The sequence below is a fragment of the Mastigoproctus giganteus genome, chromosome 13 (assembly GCF_048544385.1).
Source record: "Mastigoproctus giganteus isolate SK-2022 chromosome 13, ASM4854438v1, whole genome shotgun sequence".
In the NCBI taxonomy this organism is placed as follows: Eukaryota; Metazoa; Arthropoda; class Arachnida; order Uropygi; family Thelyphonidae; genus Mastigoproctus; species Mastigoproctus giganteus.
In genome coordinates, this window is record NC_143587.1 from 35,927,611 (window position 1) to 35,952,925 (window position 25,315).

Below are 25,315 nucleotides of genomic sequence, written 5' to 3' on the forward strand. Positions count from 1 at the left end.
GAATATCAGTTCCATCAGCATTTTAGACTCCCAGGTAGCAAGTACTTCTTGTCTGGCATATCTGAGAGAAGTCTGTCATTAAAAGTCAATCATACTGCACGATGGAAGATATGAGAAAGGGTTGACTAGAACTTTATTCCAGAAACTAAACATGGATTCCTCCACTTCAAGCCTCCAATAACAAAGTGATGGTATTTCACTGGTTGATGAGAGACATCTACCACCTAGTAACGTTTAACAGAAGTTTACAGAGAAACAAGAAAGAGGGTTTACAGTGTTTAGCATACCTTAATCCAATGTTTTCCAAACCAGTGCTCTCTTTAAAATCAAAAGAAAATGTAGTTGATATACCTACACTAAAAGCAATCTTGTGATGTAATTAATTTGAATTATTTTGTTTCTGGTCATGAAGACAAAGATTTTTTGTATTGAAACTGAATGAATTGATTACAGTTTATATAAATTTTGTGTTCTGTTACCTGAATGTTAGGTTATAAAACAACTGCTTTACACAAACTAGAAATTGATTGAAGTTGAAGAGGGCATTGTTTGTTTATACTGAAAGCTGATAACATTGACAAATCAGGTGACTTATGGAAGTGAAACTTGGGCACTCACCAAAAGAATGGAAGAGAAGCTAAGAACTACACAGCGAAGAATGGAACGAATTATATTGGGAATCAGACTGTTAGATAAGAAGAGAAACACATGGATTAGGCAGCAAACTCAAGTAAAGGACATTCTTATCAAAACTAAAGAATTAAAATGGTCTTGGGCAGGACACATAGCTCGAAGACATGATGACAGATGGACTAAGAAAATAACAGAATGGTACCCAAGAGGAGCTAGAAGAAAACCTGGAAGACAAAGGCGGAGATGGATAGATGAAATTCATGAGTTTTTGAGTAGTAAATGGATGGCCAGTGCTCAAAACAGAAGGAACTGGAAAGTTGCTGGAGAGGCCTTCATCCTGCAGTGGATTGAAAATGGCTGATGATGATGATGATGATGACTGAAAGCTGATATTTTATTTTTAATATTATTTTTTAATTTGATTTTAATCTCATATTATGAAGAAAGAAACTGGAAATCAAACACAGTCCACTAGTGCCAAAAGGATGCTGGCCCTGGTCTAAATTTCATTCAATGGCTAAATTATCATTCAGGGATGTATGGTTTCCAGTTGTCTTGATACATATTTTGCACGGAGTTTTTGCACCAAACTTGTTTTGCACTTGTACTGGATTCTCAAATTTCTTATCACCTTGTTTTCAGTTATCACTGCTAGCAAAGTTCCTGTATATCATTAACAAGACCTATATACTGCTGTGGCAGCCTGTCTTAACTGCTCTAAAAATGTCATGTCTGACGGCAGAATCACTGCCAGGTCTTTTTCACTCTCCACTACCCCGAGTGTAGTAGTGCACAGTTGGTACGTTACTCTGGGGTTACTACTACCCATATGCAGTACTTTGTATTTGTCAATGTTAAACTTCAGTTGCCACCTCAGCTCATCTGCCCAGATTTTTAATAATTTTTTGATTTTTAATAATTAATTAAAGGGTAACAGAGGGGCAATACTTTTGAGAGGCATATTTCAGGTCCTGCATATCACTACAGGGTTAAAGGCAGGTAAAAGGCCATATATGGAAAAGTTATGAGTTAGGATTAAATTTGAAAGTGTCTACAATTCTTCCCAAACACAATGAGGGAGTACATAATAGCCTTGTCAATGAATTCAGTCCAATTCAGATTGATGGAGTAGAATTTTTCAGAGCATGGTCTGTGCTTGTAAAGAGGAAAGTGTTGCAAGAATATTTGCTGATGCTATCAAGGCAGTGTTAGGTAGGTGAGAAAATTGCTAGTTTAGGAAGGGGGGTTTGCACAGACTTACAGTTTAACAGCAGTCACAATCAAAGGTGAAACTGATTCTTATGCTGCTTCTATTGTGACATGCAGCAGCCTGCTGGTGGTCCTCAGGGGCAAGCAAATATATGGGTTGTTAGAGTTACTAGGAGAAAAAACAGGCGCACATACAATGTACACGATGCTTGTACACTACTACAGGAGTACAGTAAATACATTTGCTGAAGTTGATGTATTTTTTTGAGTCATCTAATGCAGATATTGTACAGACATTGGAAACAATGTCTGTACAATATCTGCATTAGATGACTCAAAAATTCAGTGGAATAACAGAATGGGTACCATTCTGTTATTCCACTGAATTAGAATACAGTCAGTTAGAGTACTGACTGTATTCTAATTCTGCTTCTCCTTTATTCAAGTGGTGCCACTTGAATAAAGGAGAAGCAGAATTAGAATACAGTCAGTACAATGTGCATAGAAAGAAGACAAACAAGACAGGAGGGGGGGGGGAGGATGTTCTTGGTTAACAAAGACATAGAATCTAAGGCAGTGCACACAGTTAACATGGATGGCCATTGTCAAGTTGAGTCAGTTTCATGTGACATAAGCACTAGGAAAACGAACATCAGAGGAGCATGTTATAGGCTAAAATACTGTGATTAGTATTATGAACAGCTATACAAAGTGAGGAAGCAAAGCAAATTTTAACTTTTCAGATAATGACTGAAACTTACAGGTTGGTCACTCACAGTAAAACATTTCTGGATGACAGTTTTCTAAACTGTTGGAGAGAACAAAAAGAAAGCAATATTCTTGATTTCATTATCAACAGCAACTCTTCTCATACATTATGAATCTACAGATAAAGAACCCACTAGGTGGCAATGATTACAGTGTACTTAAAGATATAACTAATACTACGAGTAAACGGAAAGGATTTTTCCTTTCTAAAGGTATGATGTTAGGGACAAGTTACAGCTAGGGATAAAGGGATGATTGAGTGGCAGAAGATAGAGTGGTTATTAATGGGCACTGATATTCTTGGACTAATGTTATTAGTGAAGTCTCTTGGGATTCTGTACTGGGACCTTGCTGTTTTCAATGTTTATTAACAATATTGGAAAAGGTACATCAGGCTGAATGTCTAACGTCCAACCTTTTATCATGTGATTAATGACAGGAATCAGGGTATGCTATTACAACAAGATGTGTAAAAATTAGGCAGATGAACTGAGAAGTTACAATTGATATTTAATGTTTAGAAATGCAAGGTACCATAGAGGTTGCAGTAATTCCAGTATAACTTACAAATTGGGTGGTACCACTCAAGGTAGCTGTGAACTAAAAAGACCTGCAGGTAAACATAAAGTCAAACAGTTAGTTCTGTGAACATTGTACCAGATAGACTGGTAGGATGGCTCATGGGGGTTTAGTCAATAACATACAATAATTTTGTCAGCAGGGACAAAGAAGTAATCAGCATCTTTACTTCTGTGTAAATAACATACATAAGAGGAAACATATTTAAATTGAAAAAAGAACAGTTGCAGGATAGATGAGTGAAAATTTGCTTTCAGCCAAAGTATCTGATTGCTTAAAAAACTTCCATCTGATATTGTGGAAGTGGATAGTGTTAATAAAGTTAAGGAAGGATTAAACAAATTATTAGCAGGGATGAATAGGTGAAGTATTTTTGCCAATGCTTGTTTCCTTGCATCATTTGCCACTACTAATACTAATAAATTTAGAGTGATTCACTAGATTATTTTTGCTATAATATAATAATAATAATCAAATAACTCACCAGAATGATACCTGCTTTCATTGCGAGTAAGTCGGCGGTGGGCTCGTCGCTTGGCACGTGTAGAAGGACTAGCAGAGCCTAATGGAAAATTCTGTTGTTAGAGTGCACAATGCAACTACAATTCAAATATATGTAATTTTCTAACATATGATATGAAATTCAGCAGTTCAAAAGAATGATCAAAAGTGTTTAAAAAAGAATAATTTTTTAATCATTTATTTAACTTAATGTACATCAAAATTTTGATGGTCCTTTTTTAAAATAATGTACATTATTTTTTCATTTTAATGCCCTTTAAGTACATATGTACTTAATGAACATAAAAATTTTGATGGTCATTTTAAAAATAATCCCCATTTCATGCAATGCACCTCTTTCAACGCTGTGCCATTAGAAGATAGAGAGCCATCTACCATCACACGCAGTGAGTGGTCAGAGAGAAAACTGGATAACCAATTACAAAAAACAGTTGGCAATTCATAAGATGGTGCCAATTATCTGAAAATCCATTCTTTGGCACAACCTTCAAAATCACTGCACTAAGGGGGTGATAAATTTATCCCCCACCCTAATATTGTATTTATGTATTTATAATTATTATCATTATTTTTATTGTTTTTTTTTACCTGCCTGTGTCAGTATGAAATTCTAGATCATATTAAAAAATTTTAATCATTTATTTACTTGAAAACCTTTTAGGGCTAAAGCCTCACGTTGCGAGCAAGTTTGCTGACGTGTAAGTTAGTGCTATTTAATCATTTTAATATGCACCAACCTACTAAAGTAGTACATACCGTATTTCCCCATTTATAAGATGCACCTTAATTTTGGGGCCCGAAATTTGAAAAAAAATGTATTACATAAAGTTATTGAACTCAAGTTTTATTCATCATAAAATTCATACAACTCCTCATCACTGTCAAAACTCCCATCCATTAGCTTGTCCTCATCTGTGTCTGATGACGAATCAGGCCTGACGTAGCCCAGTGGTCAGGAGTGAGAGTGCATAGCACGCGTTCCTTGAGTGGACCGGGGTTCAAGCCCGTGACTACTAAATACAATAAATATTTGTATTGACGATTTATTGTAAACTCTACTGACTTGGTTGTCATGCCGGAGTATAAACAGAAAATTTATTTAAAAATTTATTTATTGTCTTCATATATTGCCTCGTCCTCAGTTCCATCTATGGCATTTGAAATGCCACACTTCTTAAATGACTTGACAATGATCTCAATCTTGATATTATCCCAGGATCTTTTCACCCAGGTACAAACTTCTTCTATAGTTGGTTTCTTCACTCTTCCTGCTGGTGTCAAATTGTCCCCAGAAGACTTCATTCTTTGGTTCCATTCGTCTCTCATGGCAGCTTTGAAGGGTTTGTTAATGCTGACATCAAGTGGATGGAGCTGGGATGTTAAGCCTCCAGATATGATGGCAAGTTTTGTTTTTTGCTCTTCAGCAATCTTCTTTGTATTTTTTGTTATGTGTGCCCTGAACTGATCAAGCACCAATAGGGCAGGTTTGCGTAAGAGCCCACCTGGTCTCCTGCTCCAAACTTTCTCAAACCAGATCTTCATCCAATCCTGATCCATCCAACCCTTGTCATGAACGTGGACAATCACTCCTCGAGGAATGTCTTCTTTTGGCATTGTTTTGCATTTGAAAATCAGCACAGGAGGCAGCTTGGTTCCGTCGGCACAACAAGCTAGAACAACTGTATAATGGCTCTTTTCATGTCCACTTGTCTTCACAGTTACAGTTTTCACCCCATTCTTATCAACAGTTCTGTTACCTGGGACATCAAATTGAAGGGGAACTCTGTCCATATTTGCAATCTGTCCCAACTCAAACTGATGTGTCTTCCGACATTGAATGACAAAATGATAAAATTCAAGGACCTTCTGCTCATAGCTTTCAGGCATCTTTTGGGCACATCTGGTGCGTGTACGCATGCTTAGTCCATTCCGTTTCATGAACCTGAAACACCAATTGTGTCCTCCTTTGAAATCAGTAACTTCTTTTTCATCAGCAATTCTTCTTGCCTCATGCTGAACCATCTTTGTGGATACAGGAATTCCAATTGCCCTTTGCTCCTCAATTCATATCTTCAATTCCCTCTCTAAATGAGGCCATTTTGCTGACTTGCCTCTAATGGCCTTCTTCTGCCGTGGCGTTTTCAGTAGGGTTTCTTCTTCCCGTAGCCAGTCTCGGATTGTTTTCTCAGTTGGAGGAGGACCAAACTTATGTTTCAGCAGCATGAGTTCCATTCACTTTTGCAAACTGGATCACTTTTAACTTGAATTCAGCACTGTACGAAAATCTTTTCTGAGCCATTTCTGGGCAGAACGTGGCAAAACGTAACCTAATATACTGGTAAAGAGTGCGAAACAATGAGCGCAAAGACAACAAGCGTGAAAAAGCGTGAAATGCAAGAAAAAAAAAATCTACAACCACTGTATAAGACGCACCCAGTTTTTAGACCCCAAATTTTTTGAAAAAAGGTGCATCTTATACGTGTGGAAATACGGTAATTAGCATCATCATTTAAGTATATCTCATATTGTGAATACCTTCACAACGAGTTGCCATGATATTGCACTACTTCGAATAAGTAACAGTTCACCAATGGAGAAGACTGTTGTTATTTATTCTTGCCAGATACTACCACCAAAATGTGACCATTTTTAAGCTTGTTGGTTTCTCCTCGGTGGGTGGGCAGGTACCCTGGTGTTGCAATGATGACAACCCAGTTATGAAGTATAACGGCAAAATATGAGAGATGTCTAATGGTGTGCAACTGGTTATCAGACTGAAAACTTTTTAGGGCTAAACTTATTTGCAACACGCAGCTTTAGCCCTAAAAGGTTTTCAGTCTGATAACCAGTTGCACACCATCAGGCATCTCCCATATTGTGAAGTTATACTTCATAACTGAGTTGTCATCCTTGCAACACCAGAGTACCTGCCCACCACCGAGGAGAAACCAACAAGCTTCAAAATGGTGCCATCTGGGTGGTGGTATCCAGCAAGAAATAAGTAACAATAGTCTTCTCCACTGGTGAAGTGTTACTTATTTGTGTAATATCATGGCAACTCATTGTGAAGGTATTCACAATATGAGATATACTTAAATGATGCCAATTATGTACTACTTTAGTAGGTTGCTGCATATTAAAATTATGCAATAGCACTAACTTATACATCATTTATTTATCTTAATGTAGATCAAAATTTTAATGGTCCATTTTAAAATAATCCCTATTTGATGTAAAGCACCTCTTCCAACATTGTGCATTCTACTTAAATTTGTGAAATCCGTCCTTTGACACATCCTTCAAAATTGCCTTCGCTGCTGCAATCACTACATTTTTTAAAGTGGATGATGAAATTGCATCTATCTTCATTTTGTATTTATTTATTTATCTGCCCAGCATGAAATTCTAAATCACAGGAGCTTATGTTTATACATAAGCTCCTATGATTTAGAATTTCAAAAAAAAAAAATAAAATAAAATAACAATTACCAAGTTAAAATGTTCACAGTGTAGGTAGTTTTGAATATTTGTCAGTACTGACTGGCACCTCATCAATGGAGAACCAGGCCTAGACAAATGAATCTAGAAATGCAAGAACTTAGATATTTATACTGAAGTGGGCACAATCACTTCATTGAAACAAAATCAATCACAAATAAAAGTAACCAAAGAAACAAAATATAAGAAGTATGCCTATCTCATCCACTAAAGAGGTGTCAATCAGTGCCAGATCTGCTCATATAGAGAGCAGTCAAAAGTTTTTTTTATCGAGTTGATTAACAGTCACCACTTAACCTGGTTTGATTTGATATTCCTGTACTATATACTTATTGCTATTGTTATTTGATTTTTAGGAGCATTAGCAACTAAGGCCATATTGCTCCGGGGATATGCGGTGGTCATTCCCTGACATTTCCGCATCCTCCGTATTTGGTGATGACGGGCTCGAACCTCAGTCTAATCAAGAAGCGTGTGCTACACACTGCTGCTCCTTCCCACCTGGCTATGGAGGCGCCTATATACTTATTAGTACACCTCAAACTTGAGATTTATGTTCAAGATATGAACTTACATTTAAGGTTTATGGTACATCAACACATTTATCTTAATGTTTCCAGTATGATACTTTTGATAATGCAGCACCCAATTTCAACACATTCATTCTGATTTAGTCTTAATTAAATTTATTCATTTAATTTTTTAAAGGATAGTTTTATGTCTAAAAGTCTCTCATTACCAGTGAGGACCCTAGAGAAAGAAGGTTCTCACTCCAGGGTTCTCACTGGTAGTGAGAGGAAGTAATTACAATCCAAGAGTGCCTGAGTAATACACTATTACCTTCTTTCCTGACTCAACTTTTTCTTAGCCTTATTTTCCCTACCTCTTGTTATCAAGTAGTAAGGGCTCAGAAGCATTTATTCTTATCCTGTTTCTTGCTTTACCTCTGTATATAATTTAAGGTGAGCTTACTTTATTTCCCCCCCCACTCCCAAGAATATTTTCAGTGAAATTTCACTATTTTCCTAGGATCAAATGATTATGTCCAGTTCAGTATACATGAGAAAAAAGTTTTAATGGAACTGGACAACAGTCACCACTTAACAGCCTGGTTTCATTTAGTGTTCCTGTTATATGTACTTATTAATGTGTCTTGAAATGGATACTTATGCCGAAGGTGTGAACTTTATTAGATATCAGCACATTAGTGAATTTCATTCTTAGATATGAATGTGTGACAGAATTCTCTTCCAATTTAGAGAAGTTTCATCAACATTGAAAAACCAGCTAAGTAGGACAGTTACCATGATCAATGACTGCATTTAAAGTAACACAAAAATGTCCCATTGCTTGATAATCAGCACTCTTTTTCACCAAACACTTTAAGCTGTGTGTGTGTTACTGCAACACTTAAAAGTCTATCACACCTTCCATGACTGCAAGAAAATAATGGTACTCAGCATTGTTTTTCCATCTAAACTGCCTGGAGAAACTAGAGCTGACTCCTGTGCATCAGGCAAGACAGAGGCAATCTCTCCAAGGCAGAATGCGCTGGTCCCAAAGGAACTAGTTATTGTTGGTGACTCTATTGTCAGGGAGATGTGGAATATACTATGCAAGAAGGATGGGTGGAACAGGACCAGGGTGTCTGCCAGAGGCAAAAGTTGATGACACTGTAGAGCAGGTATCATCTTTTAAGGGCACAAAAGGTGATACTGTTGTACACGTTGGAACAAATTACATTACAGTAAGAGATCTGCAGATTTACTTAACAAGTACAGGTCAATGCTGAAAAAAAGTTGTGAGTTAGAGTTGAATGTGAAAGGGTCTGCAATTCTGCCCAGACATGATAGGAGGGAGTATACGATGAAAGCCTTGTTGATCAATTCGGCCCTGGAGAGATTGTGCAAGGTTCAAGGTATAGAATTTTTTCAGTCTGGTCTGTGCTTGTTGACAGGAGAGACTGCTTCTACAGGGATGGTTTACACTTAAATAGAAAGGGCGCAAAAATATTTTCTGATGCTATCGAGGCAGTGTCAGGTGGCTTGGAAAACTGCTAACTTGGGGGGATACACAGACTAAAAGGTTAACGGTGACCACAAGCATAGGCAAAAGTGATTCTTGCACTGCTTCTATTAGAATGAGCAGCAGCATGGAAAGCAACACAATGGAGATTTCCAGGACTGTTGGGAGTCATAGTGGAACAAATAAAGACATGGACTGTGTTAGGGTACCTAAGAGTAGAAACAGGTGCAGATATAAGCTTGTCTGTAATCAAGTCACAAAAGAGGTTAGGCAGGCAAAGGCAGATTACAAGAAATCTTTGGCAAAGGATGCAAAGAAAAACAGCAAAGAGTTCTTTAATTATGTAAACTCTAGAAGGAAAGATATGAATCATGTTTGAATACTTAACATAGATCGGTTGATTATTGATGATCATGCTCAGGTAGCTGATAAACTAAATGAGTATTTTTCATCTACATTCACACATGAGGAGTTATTCAATGAGGGGAATGCCAGAAGTTTATCAAACTCTAACAGGGAGCTAAGTAATAACTGAGAGCAAAAGCGGAGGAGAAATTGTTGAAGTTAAACATCAGGAAGGCACCTAAGGTGAATGGGATCTATCCAGCTATATTAAAGGAGGCAGCAAAGGAAGTAAGCAAACCCTTAGCCGTAATTATGAGAGCTTCCTTGGACTTGGGGAGGTCCCCATGGACTGGAAGTGTGCAAATGTATAACCAATTCACAAAGGGGTTCAAAAGGTGACACAAGTAACTATAGACCTGTTAGTTTAACTTGTGTTCTGGGGAAAATAATGGAGTCACTGGTTAAAGAAGCATTGCAGGATCATCTAGCCAAGACTGCAGTAATAGTTAAGACACAGCATGGGTTCGTTAAAGGGAGGTCTTGCCTGATTAATTTGACTGGATACTATGACGTGGTCACAAAGGAACTGAATGTCAAAAATAATTTTGATATCATATACTTGGATTTAAGGAAAGCTTTTGATACTGTTGCACATGGAAGACTGCTGTACAAATTGGAGAGGCATGGCATTAAGGGTAAGTTGCTGCAATGGATAAAGGGATGGTTCAGTGGGAGACAACAGAGAGTGGTAATCAATGGACACTGCTCTTCGTGGACAAATGTTATTAGTGGAGTTCCCCAGGGTTCAGTGCTGGGCCCATTATTGTTTTGTGTATTCACCAATGATATTAATGAAGGTATATAAGGATTAATGTCCAAGTTTGCAGATGATACAAAGGTTGGCAGGGTTGTTAATGATAGTAAAGACAGTATGCTACTCCAGCTGGATCTAGATAAGTTGGGAAAATGGGCTGAGAAGTGGCAACTGAAGTTTAACATTGACAAATGCAAAATACTGCATATGGGTAGCAATAACCCAAGAGAAATGTAATAACTCTGTGGTACTACACTCAGGGAAGTGGAAAGTGAAAAAAACCTGGGGGTAATTGTGCAGTCAAATATGAAGTTTGCTGAACAGTGCAGACAGGCTGCCAGGGCAGGTCATGGAGTCTTGTCAATGATATACAGGTGACCCCCACTTAATGCTGATAATTCATTCCGGAAAAACAGAGCGCTAAGTGAATCCACACTAAGTGAGTGCCGCATTCCAATAAGGTAACATATGTATTTGTGAGTTGCAGTTAGTTGGTGCCATAGGATATTTCCTAATCAATAATAAATGGTAGTGAAAAGATGCACAAATTTTGGTCAAAATATTTAATATTCAAATATGTGTACATATAAAATATTCTGCATTACATATGTATATAATTATGTGGTAACTACTTACGTATCAAAATTAAACTTAAAATTCCAATTAAAATCATGAATTTAATTGATCTAAATTAAACTGATTTAATTTAATTGATGAATTTAATCATGAAAAATGTGTCGGATTTTGGGCTGTACTTTGGCCCTCTTCCTGGTAAACTAAAAGAGGTATTAATTTTAAATCCCCCCGCAGCGTTACCACCCAACAATAAAGTCAACCGATTCTTCGCTGCTTTGAAACCTAACATGTTTTTTTCTTCTTTCAATATGAAACTTCTTTTAGGCATTCGTTTCCAATTATAACACATAATACCCCTCTTCAATAATTTTAACAAGTTCTTTTTTGAAAGTTTCGGCTCCTTGATCTGCACTTGCGGCTTCTCCCTGGATTTTAAATCTATTCAACCAGTGCTTACTAGTTTTATATGGTTCCACATTTTTCTTTTTTTTTTAGGTGAGTTTTCTTCAAATCATCATATAGGCTAATATCTCTCTCTCTCTTTTTTTTAATATTTAACTTAACTGAATTCTGCATTAGATATTATCTTCAATAAAATTAGTTAAAGTCTCCCCATTTCAATCCTAATAGCCAGTCTAGCCCTAGTTGCTTGCATTGGAACAGCTGTCTTTCCCGCTGCTAAAATTAATTCTTTATTTTTTATAATTGTTCTTACAGTTAAACTTGCCAGTCCTAAATTATGGCACACATCCTCTTATCGTTGCCCGGAATCAATTCGCTTCAAAACATCTAATTTAATTTTCAAATTCAGTCTTTTTCTTACATTTGTAGTCTTTGTACTGCGTCCAGACATTGTTGCTTTTGAATTCTTATCCGCCATTATTAATTCTTCGAAAATGTAACTGCATTAGTTGCATTAATTATGATTCAATGTTCGAGTAAACTGTCCATTACGCACGATGTCTAATACTGTACTGAGTGATGACTAGACTTCAGATAAATGCATATAATGCAAATATTACAAGCAATAACTTGATAATTTTTAAAATGTTGATCTCAGAACTATGTAACAAGTCACTGTACCACAATTAAATTAGCGTGCGAGAAAATTTCACTGAGCGTGAGAAAATTTCTCAAGTCAGAGTAGGAAATGTTTTAATGCTGTTTTGCTATTCATTTTCAAACTATCGACTCCATCAAATGAAGCGATTTTGTTAAATATGCCAAAAATGCAATCTGTAAAAGAGCATTATAGTGATTTGTGACAGCGTTATATTCAAACACGGGTTATAATATAAGAACAGCATTATAGCAAATCAGCGTAAAGCAAACCACATTATAACGAGGGCCTGCTGTATGTATAGGAATTTTTCTAGCAGGGGCAGAGAGGTGATTATCCCATTGTACAAGGCAATGGTCAGGCCACACCTAGAGTACCGTGTGCAGGTCTGGAGGTCTCATTTTAGGATGATGATGATTTGGTTTTTAATGGCGCATTGGCAGCTGTGGTCACAATGCGCCAAATCAAAAAATAAAACTAATACAAAAATATTGGTTGGCCTAAAAACGGGCTACCATATCAAAAAGGTAAATGTGATACTACGGTTAAAGGTTATATAAAAGGTATAACATATAAACTTAAATCTTTGTATATAAATTGATCGATTGTAAAAAGTTAAAAACATCAGACATGTTGTCTCAGTCACGTAAAATCTGACTGAGTGTAAATGGTTCAGCCAGATTATTAAAAGTTCTAAAAAATGCTTCTCTAAAGATAGGGCATTCGATAAAAATGTGACAAACAGTTAAAATAACATTACATGTCTCACATATAGGCGGCCCATCTGCACTCAGCAAAAAGGAGTGTGTTAGATGGCTATGACCTATGCCGAGCAAGAACAACTTCCTCTCTTCGGACCCTGCGTAAACTAGACTGCCATTGCACGATTACAGGCTTAATATGATGTAGTTTCTTTGCGGTCTGTCCGTGCCAAGAGTCTTGCCATTGGGAATATAATTTAGAGCATATTATTTGCATTATTTCAATTGCATGCAACTCTGCAGCATAGATGCTAGTTTCTTGTGGGATCTTAAATGATAATGTTTTTTGATGAAATATGACAGCAGATTCCACATAAGATTCTAACTTCAAGCCATCTGTATAGACTGGCAGAAAGTCACAGTATTGCACCCTATGTGATGCGAAGAGTTGTTGGTAGACGGTAGGCGGCGCACTAGCCTTCTCCATGATCTTAAGGGAGAAGTCAAAAGTTGGCAGATGTACATACAAGGGTGGAAGGAGTTGCCTTGGTGACTGGGCAATGTTGTCTACCATCATGTTTAGTTCATTTAACAGCCCTTGAATCCGAATACCAAAAGGTCTGTTGGCAGTCCGACGGGTGTTGTAGAGATTTTCCCAACGTGGCTCAAAAACAGATGCCCACATGAGATGATCAGGCAGGGATTTCAATTTAAAGGTGTAATGTAAAGACAACTGCTTATGTTGAAGAGATAGGGATGGTTCATTTGCTTCAACGTAAAGGCTTTGGGCAGGAGATGTGCAAAATGCTCCTGTGGCTGTCCAAATGGCCTGATAGTGGACTGGATCTAACCACCGAAGTACGCTATCTCTAGCAGATTCATATACCTGAGACCCATAATCAAGTTTGGAACGGACAAGGGCTCATAGAGACGAAGAAGGGTAGACTGATCTGCGCCTCATGAAGTTGATGAAAGGGCACAAAGGATGTTAAGCCCTTTAACACACCTTGTCCTAAGCTGACGAATATGTTGAAGAAATGTCAGCTTTTTGTCGAAAATAAGTCCAAGGAATTTGTCCTCTGCTACGATTGGGATGTTGTTTTGTCCAAGCCTTAAATCTGGTTCAGGATGAAGATTATATTTGCAACAGAAGTGTACACAAACGGTCTTCTGTGATGAAAATCTGAACCCATTAGCCAATGACCAAGATGTAAGGTGATCAATGGTTTTCTGCAGTTGCCTTTCAATGACCCTCATATTGCACAAATGACAAAATATAGTAAAGTCGTCAACATAGAAGGCATTGTTTACTGTGGGTGGAAGTTGTTCTGTGACAGAGTTTATTTTGATTGCAAAAAGCGTGACACTTAGAATGGACCCTTGTGGGACTCTCTCTTCCTGACAAAACTCTTGAGAGAAAGTGGATTCTAAACGGACTTGAAAATGGCGATTTGAAAGGAAGTTTTTAATAGAGGGAGGTTACCCCTAAGACCAAAGTTGTAGAGGTCTGGTAATATTCCAAATCTCCAGGCTGTGTTGTACGCTTTTTCAATATCAAAGAAAACTGCTACCAGATGCTAGGATTTAATAAAAGCGTCACGAATGTATGTTTCAAGTCAGATTAAATGATCCAAAGTGGTTCTGTCTCTTCAGAGGCTGCACTGTCCTGGAAAGTAGCCCATTTGTTTCCAAATACCACACAAGGTAGGCATTAACCATTCTTTCCAGGATCTTGCACAAACAATTTGTCAGAGTGATAGGACGATAGGTATTACGATTTCTAGGATCTTTTCCTGGTTTTGGTAAGGCAAGAACGATAGCCTTTTGCAATGAATCCGGAAATTGTTTGTTAAGAAAAATTCTATTAAATAATATTAATAGGTGATTTTTAGAATGAATGTGGTGACAGATGTTTTATCATTTCGTCGTGGATGTCATCTGGTCCCACATTACTTGCACATGTGAGAAAGAGTGCTGCACTTAACCGTATAACAAGCCCTGTGTAAAGGGCTTGTTATACGGTTCAAGCCCTTTTGAAGAGAAGTTTAATGAATGTTTCTCTTTCAGGGCCAAAACTTCTGGGGGGGAATGATGTTATTGCAGATATTTTGGCAAATGTTTCCCCTAGAGTATTTGCTCTAGGGGAAACATTTGCTGTTCAACACCTGACCAATCTTCCACCGCAGTAAACTAAATGGCTGACACAGTCTACCACTAGTTAGGGTGGTTATCACGGGGAAGTGATCGCTTCCATATGGGTTTTCTTCCACCTCCCAAATAAGTGAAGGAAGGAGAGAAGGGGAGCAGATAGAAAGATCAATGGCAGAAAACGTACGGGTAGGCATGTGGAAGAAGGTGTTTGTTCCCACATTTAGGAGGGAGAGATCATTGTCAGTGAGCATATGCTCTATGACTCATCCCCTTCCATTAATGTTAGCACTACCCCATAGAGCGTTATGTCCATTAAAATCCCCAAGATGTAATAAAGGGGGAGGCAATTGCATGATGAGATCATCAAGGTCTTCCTGGAAGATGTCAATACCAGGTGGCAAATAAAGAGAGCAAATAGTTAATAAGAACCCTACTGTAAAGCAAATTGCTACAGCCTCTATGCTGGTTGTAAGTTGCAAAAGCTGAAAGGGAATCTGGTTGCTCATGATGATTGCAACTTCTCCATGAGCAGGACCGTCCACAATTCTGTCCTTACGAATGATGGTAATGTTATACATGGTGGGGGTCATCATTAGCCTTTAAATCGGTTTCCTGTGCACAAAAGCATGCTGGCTTGTGCTTTTGCAGAAGTGCCTTGATATCATCAATATTTCGCCGAAATCCACGACAGTTCCACTGTAGGATTTTAGCCATTATTTTGGCTTGGTGGGTCCATCAGGCAGCTTCCCTCGAAAGGTGCCTGATGGACCCACCATCAAAAAATCCAAGACTGACAAAAGTAAGCCCTCAGCACCTTGTGCTAAGGGCTTACTTTTGTCAGTCTTGGATTTTTCTTTTTTGGGGAAGAATGGGTGCTGTCCTGTGTCCATTTGTTCCTCCTTAAAGAGTTCCAAGACTGAATCGTCATGTACTTCCTTGGTTTGGACATCCATTTTTTCTTGTCCTGACATGGGCTGTTGAGTTTTTTGTAATGTTACTTAAGTGCTCGCTTTTGATAGTGCTGGAGCACTGGGAGGTACTGATATTGGAGTGGCAGCTGACTGAGATTTCTGTGCTGGTTCTTCTGAACTTAATAGATAGTGGGTGATGGGCATGAATGACTCCTTCGGTGGTACAGTCACATCCGTTTGAGTGCCTATCGAGCATTTCTTGGATACCTTTTCGGCGTACGTTCTTTTCCGCTACTTACTGGTTTAACTGCTTTCCTGGTCTCTTGGTATGAGATGTTAAGTTCTGCCTTTAGTCGTTGTATTTCTATTTCTTCCTTCCACCGCTGGCAAGTTCTTGAATACGCAGGGTGTTCTCCATTGCAGTTAATACATGCAACTTTTGTAGCTGAACATCCAGTTATTTCATGGTCTTTTGCACCACATCGGGCGCATGCAAGGGAACCATGACAGACCATTTGTGAGTGTCCATATTTTTGACACTTGAAGCATCTTAAAGGGTTTGGTACGTATGGCCTTACTTTACAGTTCAGGTACCCAGCTTTAATCTCATTAGGTAATATTGGCATATTAAATGTAAAAATCAGGTTTCTAGTAGGTACTAAATTCCCATCCCTACGTATGAAAATTCTTTTGGCAGCTGTTACTCCTTGTAGCTTAAGTTCGGAACAGATTTCTTCCTCTGACACTTCCATAGGGTCCCACTCCGAGATCACGCCACGAGAATAATTTAATGTCTTATGAGGGGTAACTATGATCAGAATTCCTCCGATTAAGGTGGCTCAAAGGAGCTGTTCTGAGTGCTTTTCGTTTTTTGTTTCTATTAAGATATCACCAGAGCGTAGCTGTTTGACTGATTTCGGTGAACCTGCCAACCCTTCCAGTCCCTTCTGAATAAAGAAGAGCAACATCTTTCCAATGGGTCTTTCAGATGTTGAATGGATAACCAAGAAGCTTGGGATCAGTCCTGATTTTTCTTCCGTTCTTGGCCAGTTGGCTGCATTAGTCGTATTCTTTTCATCTGTATTTTGATCTGGTAGAGACCATGTTAAGGCTCCAGGAGAAAAATTTGGAGTTTCAGAGTTCATAAGTGTTTTGGAATGGTTCAGTGCCCGGGCTCCCCACCCACCATGGAGCCCAAAGGGACGCCTACCACCCAGCATGCAATAAATGTGCTCAGGAGTGGAACACCAGGGCTACCCAGACACCATACCCGCACCTCCGCCAGCAGGAGTCCTCTCTCTCGGACTGTGAGAGTAGGGGCATGGCATCGACACGGTTGACCCTTGCAGGCGAACCTACTAGACGAGTGATCCTGGACGAGCCATCCAGGACCACCCGTCTTGTCGAAGCAGGGGCCAAAGTGGTGTATTGAAGCTGGGCCACTCAACCACCAGGATCCCCCTTTCCAAATTTCCATGGGTCACGGCGCACGGCAAACACGTTGGTTCCCCTCACATTGGGCGTTGGATCCCCTCAATTTAGGAAGGATGTAGAGTTACTTGAACGAATACAAAGAGCAACAAGATCAGTGAGGAGAACATAGGGGTGCTCTTACCCAGAAAGGGTTCAGTTCTGCAAATTGCAGCACCTGGAGAGTAAGTACCTGCGAGGTGATCTAATTGATGTGTATAAGGCCTTGAATGGTTTGAGCAAGCTGAATGATGATGGGATTCTTCCTCTTGTTCAGATTAAGAACCTGAGGGGGGCACAGATTCAAATTGAGGGAATACAGTCGTAGAATGGATGTGCAGAAGTTTGCCTTTATCCAGCGTGTGGTTGATTGGTGGAACAGACTTCTTCCATCTTTTGTTGTGGAAGTTGATAGCCTAAATAAACTTAAGGCTGAGCTGGACAGGCATTTGGAACGAATAGAGAGGTGAAATGGGAGGGGTTTCTTTTTGGCTGATGCTGCATAAGCTTGCTTTCTTGCACTGTATGCCTCTACTAATGCTAATTGCATGACTGATCACTTCTTGCTAAGGGTTCCTCTTCTGCTGGTCCTATGATTCTATCTGGATTGTGGATGATGATCAGGTCCAGAATATTTTTGGCTCCAGTACTTTCCCTAACATGCTGACATAAAACAATCATCTAATTGATTTAAAAATTTCATTTGATACTCATCTAGTCTTGTATATATAGTTTCATCAATAAACAAATAGCTTATTGACAATGATGCACCATTGATGATTCAGACAGTCACACAGAGTAATGTTATAACAATATTAACAAATAAAAGATGAATGAAGTTTAAAATATGTACTGTATTTTTCAGAATATTTTCTGAAAAATTATTTTCCTAGTAAGCTCTTCACCCTTTTTTAAGTAACAATATCATAATGAAATTATTTTTAGTATGATATTCAACCATGGCTCTATGCCACACTTGAATATCATTAATTTTTTGAAAATTTAATTCCTGACTGTATATCTGTAAATCTTCTTGACAGTCATGCAATTTTTAATTCTATTTTCCCCTAATACCGGTTGCACAGCAAACTCTTGTGGGCACCTATGCTGTTGTAGATGTTATTTGATTTTTAGGAGCATTAGCAACTAAGGCCATATTGCTCCGGGATATGCGGTGGTCATTTCGTGACCTTTCCGCATCCTTCGTATTTGGTGGTGACGGGCTCGAACCCCGGTCTAATCAAGAAGCGTGTGCTACGCACTGCTGCTCCTTCCCACCTGGCTACGGAGGCGCCTGGCACCTATGCAAAACTTGATTTTGGAACTGTATTATTCATTTTCTAATGACGGGCGTTTTCGTTCGGCCTGTGGCCCCCTAAACACCTCCTGCTGCATTGCATCTATTTGCTATACTATGCCTCTGTCTAGTACTTCAATATGATATATTTCTAACTTATTTTTAATAAAACATAATGTGAACTGCATAAAAGCAGTGCTTTTACAGGTATTTCTCTCCATTATATATAACATCAACAGAACCCATTGTGGCAGCATATAATTTGCATATTCTTAATATAAATTACAGCAACTGTTTTGTTTTCTTGAATCATATGTCTTATTCCACATATTATGAAAAAAAGAACTTGTATATTTTTCTCATCACAATGCATGGTACTAAAGAAAAGTAGGTTGGGGAGTACTGAATACATGGACAGTAATACTACTATAGTCAGGGGGAGAAAAATTAAGTCCTTTCCCATAAATTCATATTAAAATCTGTTTAAGATTTTGTTTACTTAGTTCTCATTATAATTTTTAAACTTTTTAATGATGATTCTGTTTCCAAGTGTGTGTGTGTGTGTGTGTGTGTGTGTGTGTGTGTGTGTGTGTGTGTGTGTGTGTGTGTGTGTGTGTGTGTGTGTGTGTGTGTTAAATTACTTCTAAGCAACTATGTAAAAATATAAAACAATAATACAAATGACTATTATTGGTATTTTGGTCAAAGGCCTCAAGTTCACACCACTTCTGACTGCATCTCCTCATTAAAAATGCACTTTCATGCCATGTATATAAATATTAACAATAAGCTACATATAACTACACAAAAATTTTAATGCTTTATATGTGAAGGTCAAATTAGCTATTGTTACCTGCACCGTGAGATGGGAGGTAAGGTGCCAGAAGTCTTGCACGTTTCTTTTCATAGCCTTTTTGTGTGATGTCACCTACAATAGAATACTTTTTTTAAAAAAAACTGTATTTTTCCAAAGAGAATAATAATGAGTAATACTGGACACATTATTTATAAAAATTATTAATGGAAAATAAAAATCAATAAGGGAATAATGGACCCTTTAACTGGGTCCATTATTCCTATCATGTATATTTTTCTGAAATTTTAATTCCACAAATAATAGTCGACATGTTTGCAGAATGAAAACCTTATCAAGTGATAGAAATAAAGGACATAACAGAAGAATTAGTAGGGAAAAAAAATAAAATGAATAAAATTCAATTGATTAGAAATGGGATAAATTTTGTGAATTACAATTAACAAAATAAAATCGCCAAACAACAAAATGCTAAAAGGTATGTTTCTTGTATTCTATCTATCTTGTGAACTCCGACTGTTTGGTAGTCCCAGAGTATAAAAAAAATTTATTTTATTTCATATTGTCTGATTTGCCGTATCAACAAATGAGAATGAATTTGTTGAACTTTAATCTTTAAAGAATATAAAGCACAACAAATATTTTTTCACTGTTCCTGATATTGTAACAACTATGTCAGCCATATAGCAATAATTTTCAACTCTTAAGCAAATGTTTCCACAGGTACTGAGAAAAAGTGTCATGTTGTCATTAAGAAAATATACAGCAAGAAAAAAAAAATTGACATCACTTATTATGAAACCTAACATTTCTCAGAGATTAATTTTCTTTTTTGGTTCAGTATCCTCTACTCAAAAGTATATGAAATGAGTGATGACACTACTATCAGGTGCAGATAACAGACATGAATGCACAGCAATATACAAATCAAATAACACACAAATTAAGCTGCTGTTCAGAATATAGAGTCAAAGAAATTGCGAAAAACATTAATGAGTATAAGAAAAGGCCTCAAGCTATGAAAGCTATAAAAAGTCATTGTATATAGTAGGCACAGCCTCTTTCTGTATACAGCTTTGATCAAACATGGTTTGCTACTTAGTGTAGCAATCTGATATTGCAGAGGCATTTTGCCACAAGTTGTACTCAGGCAACACAGCTTAAACTTCCAATTCATTTCAACAGAAGTGTTTTCTTTGATTTCTCCTGAAATTTGACAAATCACAGTTAATTATCATGCAAAAAGGAAAAATTCATGATCAAGAGTTAAGCCTCGTTTCAATAATTATATGCACATGCTGAAAAACCCAAAATAGTGTCATCTCTCAGATACAATCATAGAAGCATACATTCTTTACATTTTGTGGCAGTGTCTCCAGTCATTATACTCTACAGCTTTGCACCTGGGAAGTGTACAGCTGGAGTTCAATTGTTGAAGAACACGGCTTTATTGACTGACATTTTGTTTACTGTCAGTCAAGATAAGGAATATAATATTCAAAACTATTTGAATAAGAAAGGCGATGAAAAATGGCTGAAGTACTGCAGAGTGTGTTTTATTTCAAGAAATAATCTAAAATATATGTTTTTAATATAAAAAATATTGAAAACCAGTCTAGAATTTTTTTATCCAGTCTAGAATTTTTTTGCATAATTTGTTTTAAAAAACTGCATTTCACTGTTCAGTTGTTAAACTAACTTTCTCATTTATAAAAATTTCAAACTAACTTTCTCATTTATATCTTCACTTCATTTTTAAAAATGAATTAAAAAAAATAACTTTGAGATTTCATTAAATCTCTCAACAAAGAGCATATACTCACTGAAATTGTTAATCCAAAAAATCCAAGTAATACGTTGAATAAAATGTTACTAAAATGACTATAATGCAAATTACAAATGTAAATTACAATTTACTTCACCCCAATAATATTCAAATGGATAACTTGGCAAAACCAACATAAAATGGTTTCATATGTGTCAATTCAACTGTATAATCAAACAGTTTATTTAATTATGATCAATGTTCAAAACTCAAGACCATTCGAATAATATATTATCAATCTGTGTAAATGAAAAACTTGAGAGCAACATTATGAACAAACTCAAGAATAATTTAGGTAATGCACAGGCTGTTGTTATTATTATTCTCTTTCTTCTGCTTATGTTTTTTCTACATCCCACAATGAGTACTGGTATCAGATACCTAAGGTGGTTGTTATGTTTGATTACTATTATTAGTCGAGGAACTCTCTAACTATCCTACAGGTGTTCCGGATCATGGCTTTCTGGAGTTCCTTGTAGGTTTGTTTGTTTTAGAGTTTTATGGCGCATCCTTGTAGGTGTCCTCTGGGAGGCCTGTTGCTGCTAAGTTCTTATGGGCACTCTTTTTCCACATGCTGGTGGTTTATACGGTGATCAGGATGGTCGTTACTCATTCCATATGTCACATCTCTCTGACTTCCTGGCTAAGGTCTGTGTACTTCCTAATGTTTTCGTAATAAGTTTTCTGGTGGTTGATAGTGTTGGCCACTGCTATGTCAATCAGGTAGGAAGTCTTTTCTTTCTTGTCAGTGAGGGTTTTGTCACTCTGTTTTGCAGGATCATCTTGTCTGTTCTTAATAGTGCAGTCCAAGTACAACTTGTGGGCAGGGGTCTCTAGATGGCCTGAGGTTTGTACTTGTAATACAATATACTTTCTTAGCATACAGTATACTTTCTTTCTTTGAACTGGTATTTTTTCACTAGCTTCTGATGTATTATCCTCGCAACCTGGTCAAGCCCACAAATATACTGTGTCTGGATGATCACCTTGCATCCCACAGTAATGCGCTAGATTATTTCTGGGACAAAGTAGCATTGTCAAAATGTCATCTGTCAATCTGGGGTCCTTGGTAATGTATTTTCTAAAATCACAGGTGCTGATTAGCTGGTCTTGGACAGTGAGTATGAATGTTTTGGTCTCAGGGGAAGAGTGTCCTGCTGGTGAGCCATGCATGCATGCATTGGAAAGCCTCCTTATCGATTTAGTCATTTAATCCTGAGGTCATTTTAATGCCTGTCGTGGAGTGCCTTCTTTGCTCATTTTTCTGTCTTCATTTCTTCCATCTGAGTGGGTGGGGTTTCATCACTGAGGGTGAGTAGGGTATTTATTGAAATAAATAATTCTCTCCATCATGAAATCAATGATGGAGAGAAGTACACGGACAGGGCATGATGGCGAGGCTTCATACGTCGACCAGTGGAATAGCGGAACAATGTTAGATGATGATGAGGGTATTTATTATTATTATTAATAAAATTAAATGTGGTCCATATAGCAGTAAAGTTAAATTTATTTGTGACTACAAATGTCATTACAAAATTCAGTATATAAAGGGGATGCTAAAAGTAATTGTTCATCAGGTAAAATACTTGAAGTTGATAATGAAACAATGTTTAAAATAAAATGTTACAAATACAATAAAAACAAGGGGGAATAAAGTCCCATTCTCACTTTTAAGGAATGAAGAGGTATATCTTTTCATTACCTCCCTGATTCAGACGTAATGAAATAATATAAACAATGTTGCTCACAACAGAATTTGGAACAGCTGTATCAGTAAATAACAATTTGTAATGGTAACCTGAATTTCATTTCGAAAAATTAATTACAACGGCCGGAAAGCCAATAATGGGGCCACAGTTCAAATAAATCGATAATAAAAAAAAATTCTAATAAACAGTAAATACGTTAAATTGTATAGTATAACAAGCATTTAAAAGTGTCAGTACTTTTTCTCCCTCTTTTAACCTGCAATATACTGTATACAACTTGGCAGGTGTTTTGTTATATGGAATAACTGCGTAGTCAATGCCCTCAAGTATATTGACCTTTTCCTATTACACTGGACAATAATCTGCATTGTATGTGACCCAGCAATGACCTGGGGATGGAGTGGGGAAAGACACTACCAGCTGATAATTTTCTGCCGCCATTAAAGGCCAGCGTGTCTGACCTTGTGTGATGACATGTGCGTCTGGAGTTTCGCGATAGTGGAAGAGAAAGAGAAAAGCTCTTGGAACAATTTAATTGCACGAGAAATTCGTGGCAAATTTTGCGGTCATATATGTAATGACTTCCTCAAACAACAGTAAAACCCTATACGTGTTTCATGTAACGGACGAACAATAAAATACCAATCTACCAACAGCATCGCTATTTCAACGTAATTTATGAAGTTACTTTATCTAATGAGCCATAATATGTCAATAGTATCCGTTCTTAATCATGAAGAATAAACAACGAGTTGACGGCGTGACCTACAAATATAAACAAATGACTCAAGGGAAAAAAAAAATAGTGATATGGCATGGATGAAATAAGAGACGGTTAAAAAAAATTTCTAGTCATATATCTGGTTATTACAGAGTAGCATTAAGCAGTTACGAGAAGTGGAATGTACGCTTACACAAAAAATAGTTTGGGCACAGATATTTTTAATTACCGAACTCAGAAAAGGAGAAAGGAAGTGCTTTTAGCCAAGGGCTTTCTTTACATCTTTCCCAGCGCGATAGACTAAATACCGTTCTGATGCGTCAAAAAATCAAAACGATTCTCCCGAAATCCTCGTCAGCCACTGGAAAAGTCAACGAAAAACACCATTAATGAAAACCCGATTATACGAGGAGCGTTTGAAAATACAGTGGCCTGAGCAGGAGAGGGTGGTGGCAGAGTGTTAAAAATTTCTGTAGTGAATGTAATACAAATAGCACTTCAAATAGTGACCCACCCCAAGTTTCATGCAATTCGATAAAATCTCCCCCCCCCCCCAATTATAGCTCTTGAAGTTTTTAATTACAACTCCTGGATCGGTCACCATGCAGTCATTCAATATTTGGAAAAAAGCGGCCAAAGGCAATTCATGAGGATATGTTTATAGCATTGGAGAAGCTGCCCCTTACTGTTTAATGGTTAAGAGGTGGGCATCAGAATTTAAACAAGGGAGGGGGAGCCTAGAAGAAACCCACGCTGTGGGTTATCTTCCAGGATGACCCAAAGCGAAGACCTACAACGTCCATGGCTCCAGAAGTTGATGACAGCGTGCATGATCTGTTGAGTGATCGAGAAAGAAGTCAGTAGTTCGGTACATTGTTAACGTCTTGGGCATCTCATCGTAACGTGTGTTTCACATAACAGAGGTTCTCACTATGAAAAAGGTTTCGGCACGACAGATCCCAAAGCTGCTGACAGATCAAAAACGCACAATTGCCAAGTCAAGAACAGTTGCATCGTTTTCGAGCAGATCCAGCAAATTTCCATGCAAGGTTTGTGACTATGGACGAAACGTGGGTCTATTTTCAGCCTATTTTCACTTTCAGCCAAACAAAGGAGCAGTCCGAACAGTGGAAACACAGCTCTTCTTCCCTCCAAAGAAAACCAAGTCGATTCCTACTGCTGGCAAGGTAATGGACTCGGTTGTTTGGGATGCTGATGGAGTGTTTCTAGTGGATTTCCTTTACAAAGGCCAGAAAGTCAGAAGGGCATATTGCGCAAACTTTGCGAGGCGTTTGCGAGAAAACATCAAAGACAAACACTGAGGAAAACTGAGCAAACGAGTCCTATTCTGCCAAGACAAAGCGCCTGATCACAAGTCTGTCATTGCCATGGCTGCACTGCATGAATGCATCTTGGATCATCCCCCCCAATTCACCAGATTTTGCATCATCGGACTTTCGCCTATTTCCCAATTTGAAAAAATATCTGGATGCCATCCATTTTCCTACCGATAGTGACGTCACTGTTGCAGCGAATGCATTGCTGTAGGCCTAAGAAAAAACTAAAATAAAACTTCATTAAAAACACATACAAATTTTAAAAAAATTGGTGTCGGACTGCTGGCACCAAACATTTGTTTGGTGCAGTTGTAACACGTCGTATCACGTGGATTTTAAACATGGTC

At 37.7% G+C, this 25,315-nt stretch overlaps 1 protein-coding gene across 1 annotated transcript in view; it reads right to left on the reverse strand.

Moving 5' to 3' along the window:
- LOC150075966 (disco-interacting protein 2-like) overlaps positions 1 to 25,315 on the reverse strand; it is a 579,017-nt gene that overhangs the window by 276,646 nt on the left and 277,056 nt on the right. Inside the window, exons 2-3 of the mRNA XM_090387840.1 lie at positions 19,413 to 19,487; positions 3,674 to 3,751 (exon numbers count right to left, since the gene is read on the reverse strand). Coding sequence (XP_090243966.1) covers positions 3,674 to 3,751; positions 19,413 to 19,487 — 153 coding nt within the window. The remainder of the gene's footprint in view (positions 1 to 3,673; positions 3,752 to 19,412; positions 19,488 to 25,315) is intronic.